General features: G+C 40.8%; 1 protein-coding gene across 1 annotated transcript; it reads left to right on the forward strand.

Moving 5' to 3' along the window:
- The first annotated feature begins 2,839 nt into the window (after positions 1–2,839).
- Positions 2,840–8,288, forward strand: LOC141457629 (uncharacterized). Its single transcript, XM_074134831.1, has 3 exons — positions 2,840–5,391; positions 5,500–5,948; positions 8,155–8,288. Exons 1-3 carry the CDS (start codon positions 2,840–2,842, stop codon positions 8,286–8,288), a joined length of 3,135 nt encoding a protein of 1,044 aa, XP_073990932.1.
- Positions 8,289–8,756: the final 468 nt, after the last annotated feature.

The following is an 8,756-nucleotide window of genomic DNA, read 5'->3' on the forward strand; positions in this document are numbered from 1 at the left end:
TATGTGAGTAGTATAGTAAAGGTGATTGAGCCCTGAATTTTTGAGCCGCGGCCTTATGGGTGACATGGCGAGGGAATGCAGGGGGGATACCCCGCTTCCTCACCCCGGTCCACACTCGAATTGCGCTGTGCGCGTCCGTGCGTCGCCCCACTCCTATGCACTTCTTGTGGCCGAGGTTGCGCGCACCTAAGCGTCCGTATGCCCTAGGTTGCGCGCGCACATTACGTGTGACGTCATTTTAACACAAATCTTATCCACTGGTTAATGCGATAACAGGACTTGGAATTCTCGATTAAAGGAATTTGATTAACAAGGATTAAAATATAACACACTTATTAAGACATTTGTATCAAATATTTTATCACATTTTAATTTTAACACAAAATACGACATCCTATCACAGGATATGGTGTTACGATGTAACAGCTTTCAAAACGAAAACAATTCTGGCAGTATAACTACAGTTATTTCTAATTTTTTTTCTATCTATTTAGTTAGGGTTAGGGAAAATTTAGGATTAAGAAAATGAGTCCAGGAAATTTGTTCAAGAGAAATGAAGAATGTATGGCTGATAAATTATATTGAGAAGAGCACAGGGTTGTGTGAAGATGGCAGCGGAAAAAAAAGACAAGCGACGAGAGGATCATATGGGGTTAGAGACTGACGCGATCTCGAAAGAAAAAAAAGGAGGAAAAAATAGGTATACCTTGTCTTGGAGAAAGGAGAGAAGAATTTAAATAAAAGGAAGTAGTCAGACGGATTTCGCTCTTCCCCCTGCAATCTCTATAGAATAAATTGCCGAGTGAAGAACTATTCGTTTCTCGGAGGGCAGAAGGAAAGTAATGGTCATCTAAGAAGAAGGTAGTAGAGGGAAAATGCGGGTTCTGGCGCACTTTTTTGTCGTCGAACTGGACGAGCACTTAGACCACGCCTACTACCCCCACCCCTCTTAAACTGACCAATCATCGAACTGGACGAGCACTTAGACCACGCCCACTTATTCCTACTTCTTTTACCATCAACCAATAGGCGACTTCGATGAGGTCTCAAGCCACGCCCCTTTCCCCCTCTCTTTTTACAATCAGCCAATTCGACGAGCTCCTAAGCTACGCCCCTTACTCCCACCACCTTTAGGCCACGCCCAATTCCCCCTCTATAAACCAAGATGGCGGCTATGTGACGTCATTAATGTCTGCTCAAATGCGCATTCTGGTGAGTTATAAATGTACTACCCTGTATGACGTCACACCACAGCTAACCAAATTTTTATTTGGACGTATTGAGACGTACCATGCAATATGACATGTCTCAACATGTTCATTTTAATTTTTTTTTTTTCTTACTCTTGCTAAAATATCGAAAAAAATATTTGATTTGTACAAACTTGCAACAGAAAGTATCTAAACATGACGTCACACCACTGCTAACTTAATTGTATAATACTGAGAATGTCTATTTCATATTCTCGCTAAAACATGGAAAAATACTAGTTTTGTACATACTTGCAACAGAAAATGCCTCAACATAGCCGAACATTGCCGAAGATAACCGAACTGAAACCGACGTGTTCTGGCAGGCACGTAATAAAACATTTGATGACGTCACTCCACTGCTAAACTTAATTCTATTATACTGAGCATGTTAAAGCCTGTCTATTTCATATTCTCGCCAAAACTTGGAAATATACTAGATTTGTACGTATTGCGTCATACCGTGCAACATGACATGTCTCAACATGTTCATTTGTATTTATTTCTTACTCTTGCTAAAATATCGGAAAAATACTTGATTTGTACAAACGTGCAACAGGAAATGTCTCAACATATTCATTTTTATTTATTTCTTACTCTTGCTAAAACATCGAATAAAATAAAATACTAGATTTGTACGTATTGCGTCATACCGAGCAACTTGACATGTCTCAACATGTTCATTTGTATTTATTTCTTACTCTTGCTAAAACATCGAAAAAATACTCGATTTGTACAAACGTGCAACAGGAAATGTCTCAACATATTCATTTATTAAAGTGGACTTTAAACTTGTCCAGTATATATATATAACATTTGCCCATTCTACCGTGCGCAACAAAAAAAAAAAAAATATATATATTTCACCGTATTGATTTATTAAACTGGACTTTGAGCTCGCCTAGTACGAATAACATTTTGCAAGTTCTACCGTGCGCATTTCACTTAACACACAGGGTAGGTGACGTCATTCTCATCAGCCAATAGAATTGCGAGAAAGTGATGTCACCATACTCAACAGCCAATAGGATTGAAGCTTGAGCTTTTTCCGAGGGTATATAAGGCGAGTGCGAGTTCCAGCAGAATCATTCAGTTAAGTAAGTGCTTTAGTGTTAACATCAATAAGAACTTCTAAACTGTAAGTAATATTATTTTAAATCTGCTTTTTCTTTTGTGGTATACTAAATATATATATATTTTCATTTCTTTAATTTTTTCGTTGTATTATTTCATTAAGTTTTCTATTTGTATTATATTAATATTTTCGTTCTTTAATATTTTTTTCGTGTAATTATTTCATTAAGTTTTCATTTCGTGTATATATAATATTGTAAATAATTTTTTCTTAGGTTTAGTAATTAGTTTTTCTTAGGTAATTAGTTTTAATTTTTTTCGTGTAATTATTTCATTAAGTTTTCATTTCATGTATATATAATATTGTAAATATTTTTTTTAGGTTTTTCTTAGGTAATTAGTTTTATTTCTATACATATATATATATATATATATATATATATTTGTATACATTTAATTTCTGTGTTTGTGTGTGTGTGTGTGTGTGTGTGTGTGTGTGTGTGTGTGTGAATATGATGGAGTGCGAAATTTGCGGTAAAGTTTTCGACACGGTATATCTCAAGAATCGACATGAGCAAGCTTGCACAGTTCGCAATCAGCGTCATCTTTGTCAAAAGTGTGGAGAAGGTTATTCTTCCAAGAAGACGTTGATTGCGCACATGCGGCGCTGTGAAACATCGGTCATCATGAGGAAAAGAGCCCGAATTGATGTAGCACAAGGGCAACTTTATCAGATTGAAACAGCACACGGAGGAACCCTCAAAACGTTTTTTCTTCTTTGCACTGAGGCATCCGATGCAGTAGAATTTCTATGTTCACAGACGGAGACTCTGCATCGGTTGCTAAGAGAATGCTTGGAAGAAACTGATCCTCCCCTCAAGTATAATTTGGTCTTGGAGGCTACGTTCGAGAATCCTAAAGGTGAAACCTGTGATCGAGCCTTCAAAACCAAAAATAAAGTACTATATGAAGACTCCTCCATCTTGGATTGTTTAAGTGAAAGCTATACCAAGATAGCTACCGAGATGGAGGAGTCAGCTTTAAAGGGGAGCGGCTGGTCCGTTAAAAATCTTGATGGGGTTCTCCTTCGTGTCAACCGCTTTCAACCGCTAGGGGGTTGCAGCTTCATACCGTTGCCCCCACATATAGCAAACAAAAAAGCTGTCATCAATGTGCAGAACACTGACGACCGGTGCTTCAAGTATGCCATTCTCTCCCGCCACGTTGAAAAGGACCCACAACGCGTTTCCAAATACAAGAACTTGGAACACAGTTATAACTTTGACTGTATTTCCTTCCCCACTCCTCTCCATGAAGTGAAGAAGTTTGAGAAATATAATAATATTTCGGTCAACGTCTTCGCCCTTGGAGAGAAAGGTAACGTGTACCCTTTAAAAGTGGTTAAACAAGAGAAGGAAGACCACAGGGACCTCCTTCTCCTAACACTTGAAAATGGAAGGAGCCACTACACTTATATAAGTGATTTTGATAGGTTAGTGGCCCGTCAGATCAACAGCCACAAGGGCGGGGTACACGTTTGCAAGCGATGCTTTCAGCATTGTAATTTGAATCGAGAAGGCATCGCTGAGCGGGTGAAGGAACACATGGAGTACTGCGGAATGAATAGACCTAGCCGGATTGTATTGCCAGAATGCAATGACGATGGGACCCCACCAACTGTATCTTTTACGAAGATACAGAATCAGTTGAGGATTCCCATCGTCATTTATGCTGATTTTGAAAGCATATTAAAGAAAATTAATAATAACAATCCGGGTACTTCGCAAACAACACCCTACCAGAGCCACCTGCCTATGAGCTTCTGCACCTATGTCAAGGTTGCAGAAGACATACCTCGTCACTGCATACCCGCTGACTTCCCTGCGGAGCCATACATCTATACAGGTGAGGACGCCGCAGAGAAGTTTATGGCATACATAAAGACAGTGGCGGAAAAGGTAGCCGAGGTGTTCACCATGAAACGGCCTATGCTACCCCTCACACCATCCCAGCTGGAAGCCTTCCTGAAATCCCAGCAATGTTACCTCTGTTCCAAACCTTTCCTTTCCTCCAATAGAAAAGTGGCAGACCATGACCACAACACTGGTGTGTATCGTGGTCCTGCCCATTCCCAATGTAATATCCTTTATCGCAATCCTCGATTCCTTCCCGTTTTCCTCCACAATCTGAGCGGCTACGACGCCCACTTTATAGTTCGCGAGTTGGGGTATGACAATAGTCGTATTGACGTCATCCCCAACAGTGAAGAGAAATATATCTCTTTTAGTAAGCAAGTGGGCGCCCTAACCGTCAGATTTGTGGACACCTTCAGATTCATGGCTTCCAGCTTGGACAGGTTGTCGAAGAATTTGCCCCGCAATAAGTTCATCGATACAGGTAAATTTTTCCCCGCCGACAAGATGGACCTGGTCACACGGAAAGGAGTGTACCCCTATGATTACACGGACTCGTTTGAGAAACTTAGGGAGACGGTTCTACCCCCTAAGGAGGCATTCTATAGCATCCTCAATGAATGCCACATCTCAGACGAGGACTATCAGCATGCCCAGTCAGTATGGGAGGCGTTTGGAATTAGAACCCTGGGCGGGTACAGTGAACTCTACCTCAAGGTAGACGTAATGCTCCTGTGTGACATCTTTGAAAATTTCAGGGATGTTTGCATAAGAGCATATTCACTGGATCCCGCCTGGTATTTCACGGCTCCCGGGCTGGCATGGGATGCCATGTTGAAGTGTACAGGGGTACAATTAGATCTACTCACCGACTATGACCAGCTCCTAATGGTTGAGCGCGGGATAAGGGGTGGCATATGCCAATGCAGTCACCGTTATAGCAAAGCCGATAATGCTTATCTGTACCCAGATCGAGATCCCCATAAGGAATCTAGCTACATTACCTACCTAGATGCAAATAATTTGTACGGGTGGGCAATGTCAAATCCGCTTCCTTACGGGGCTTTCGAATGGGTGTCAGATCCGGATACTCTAGACTGGGGCAATATGCAGGAAGATGGTCCCTTCGGGTATATTGTCGAAGCCGATATTGAGTATCCGGCCGAGTTGCACGAACTGCACAACGATTTCCCCCTTCTCCCGGAGAATAGGGTGCCTCCGGGACAGGCTAATAAGAAATTGTTGGCTCCATTGACCAACAGGGAGAAATACGTTGTTCACTTCGTCAACTTGAGGCAGGCTATGGGTTTAGGTCTGCGGTTGGTACGCGTACATAGAGCGCTGCGATTCAGGCAGTCCCGTTGGCTAAGTTCTTACATCGACCTCAACACTCAAATGAGACAACAAGCGACGAACGATTTCGACAAAGACTTCTACAAACTTATGAACAATGCCGTCTTTGGAAAGTTCATGGAAGACGTCCGGAAAAGAATGAAGATAGAACTGGTTACCGACGAACGGAGATTACGGAAACTAATTGCCAAACCGACTTTCAAGGACAGGAAGATTTATACTGAGACACTGGTTGCCGTACATCTGGACTATGAACAGATCACAATGAATAAACCTATTTATGTAGGAATGGCCATTTTAGATCTGTCAAAAGTCCGGATGTACGACTTCCATTACAACACAATGCTAGACAGATACGGTACTAACCAACTGAAATTACTGTACACTGACACGGACAGTTTTATTTATGAAATAAAAACTGACGACTTCTACCAGGACATGACTACCATGCTAAACGAACTGGACACATCAGACTACCCCAACGGGCATCCCTGACACAGTAACAGAAACAAGAAGGTGTTGGGGAAGTTTAAGGACGAGGCCAGCGGTGAGTCTGTGTCTGAATTCGTGGGCCTCCGCGCAAAAATGTATGCGCTACGAATTCGGGGACAAGAGATGAAACGGGCGAAAGGGATAAAGAGGGCAGCGGTAGAAAAGAAAATTACATTTGATGATTATGTGGCTGCCCTATTTGACAGAAAGGAGTTTATGACATCTTTTCGAACAATTATATCGAAGCAACATAAACTCTTTTCTGTCGAACAAAGAAAAGTATCCCTTTCACCCTATGACGACAAACGCCATCTAGTCGATCAGGTTCATACTCTTGCCCATGGCCACTTTGCTATAGCGGACGTACCCACGTAATGGCGTTCTGGGTTTGTATATAAATATGTACATAGCTTTATTATAATAGGATTTCTTTAGGTGCTAAGTTAAGGTTTTCTGTAGGTTAGATATTGCACATAGTCTGCAAAAAAACTAAATAAGGAGAGGTGAGAGAGCGATTCTTGTTAGATTCCATCATGCGCTTGGTGAAGCAACATACCACGCTCCGTAATCAAAACCTAGACGGTGGCGCCCCGATTAAGAAAGAATCAAGACACGGCCCACTTTTACCTGACTCAATTAGATGTCTAATATGTGGGCCTTCCAACTGCGGAAAAACTAATCTCATGTTAAGTCTAATTTATGATTCAAACGGGCTAAGATTTGAAAATATATATTTGTTTGCAAAATCCTTAAATCAGCCCAAGTACCGGAAGTTAGCTCAAATTTTAGAACCTTTAAAAGATATTGGGTACTTTGAATTTGAAGACAATTCTCAAGTTCCCCCACCTAAAGAGGCCCTGCCAAATTCAATAATTATTTTCGATGATATAGCATGTGACAAGCAAGATAATGTAAGAGCCTATTTTTGTATGGGGCGCCACAGTGGAGTTGATATATTTTATCTAAGTCAAAGTTATACTAGAGTTCCTAAGCACCTAGTGAGAGAAAATGCAAATTTCCTAATACTCTTTCGGCAAGATGAATTAAATTTGAGAAGAATTTACGATGACCATATCAATTCCGACATGGAATTCAAAACTTTCAGAAAAATTTGCCACAGGTGCTGGAAAGAAAATAGATTTGGCTTTCTAGTGTTGGACAAAGATAGACAGATTACTGAGGGAAGGTATCGAAAAGGTTTCGAAGCCTATATAATACCTTAACTATGCACTTGAAGATCATTGTTCATTGAGCCATGGAGGGGTCAACTAGTGACGTTGTAATGCGTGAAATAATCGAAACCAGAAAGGCGATTCAAGAAAAGTGTAATTTATTGAAGAGAAACAGAGAAGAGACCGATGAATATTTGAAAATGAAATATCAACCTTTATTGAGTCCATTGAAAGCATTGGTGGAAAAGCAGGAAAAGCCACCACTTGAATTAAAACAATCTCCTAAACCGGAAGTAGCTACTTGTGAAACACCCCTTCCACCTCCAAAGAGACTAAAATTTCTGAGGCTGGAATCGGCTACAACACCGCCGTCAAGATTTACAAAAACATGGCATGAAGAACTTTCAACCCCAACGCGACCGGAAGTTCTAAAGTTATCTTCTTCTGCTTCTGCTGAAGCAACCAGCCCGCTTCAAGAGGTACGAGAACAAGCACAAACTCCCGAAGGGAAGGAAATTTCAGCAAAATATTTGAAGGAAGTTGGAGAAATGTCCTCAAAATATATCAAAAAATTTATTAAAAATGAGACCAAGGACTTGGATATGATATATGGTGTAGTTTATGACGGCCGGAGATTTAGTATTGGTGACTCAGTGGTCTCCATCAGCAAAGATATTCTATCCGTTGGTGATAATACCTATTTCGGCACGCCAGGTCTTTTCGAGTTATTATTCTTGACAAATCCAAACTTGTCTATGGTGAAAAAGACGGATTATATCAATTATAAGAGCATACTGCAACAGACGAACGCTCATAGAGAAGGGCACAGCCCTTCCGGGCCAATTAAAGTTCTGAACACAAACATGAAATACAAGAATGTGATTTCAAAATTGTTTTCAGCAAAAAGGGGTGCTGGATATGTAGATCCTAACATGCTTGTAGATCGATTAAGAAGATTGCTTGGCACCAACAATGCCAGCGCGGAAATAAAAAGTATTGAAGCCCAGATGAGAGATGGAGGTATAATAGCGTAGTGTGGACATGAGCAAGCTTCATTTCATCATGGCCTCTGTTAAGGAACAGATTGTAAACGAGTTGCATAGACCAGCAAGAAGAGTGTTCAAGAGAAGAGCAGTCCTTCTGAAGGGCTTAGATGACCTGTGGCAAGCCGACCTAGTGGAACTAATACCCTACGCTAGATTCAATAAAGGCCACAAATATCTGTTGACAGTGATTGATTGTTTCTCCAAATATGCATGGGCGATCCCTCTGAAGAATAAGACAGCCCTGGAAGTGAGTCAAGCATTCGAGAAAGTATTAGCCGATCGGAAGCCAAACAATTTGCAAACGGATAATGGAAAAGAGTTTTACAACAAGATATTTGGCAAGCTGATGAACGTGAACGGTATAAATCGCTATTCTACCTATAGTAACTTAAAAGCTTCAATAGTGGAGAGATTCAATCGTACTCTGAAAGCGGCAATGTGGAAAAAATTTAGTCT

Source organism: Rhodnius prolixus, unplaced genomic scaffold (genome assembly GCF_049639745.1).
Source record: "Rhodnius prolixus isolate KJV_2025 unplaced genomic scaffold, Rpr scaffold_40, whole genome shotgun sequence".
NCBI lineage: Eukaryota > Metazoa > Arthropoda > Insecta > Hemiptera > Reduviidae > Rhodnius > Rhodnius prolixus.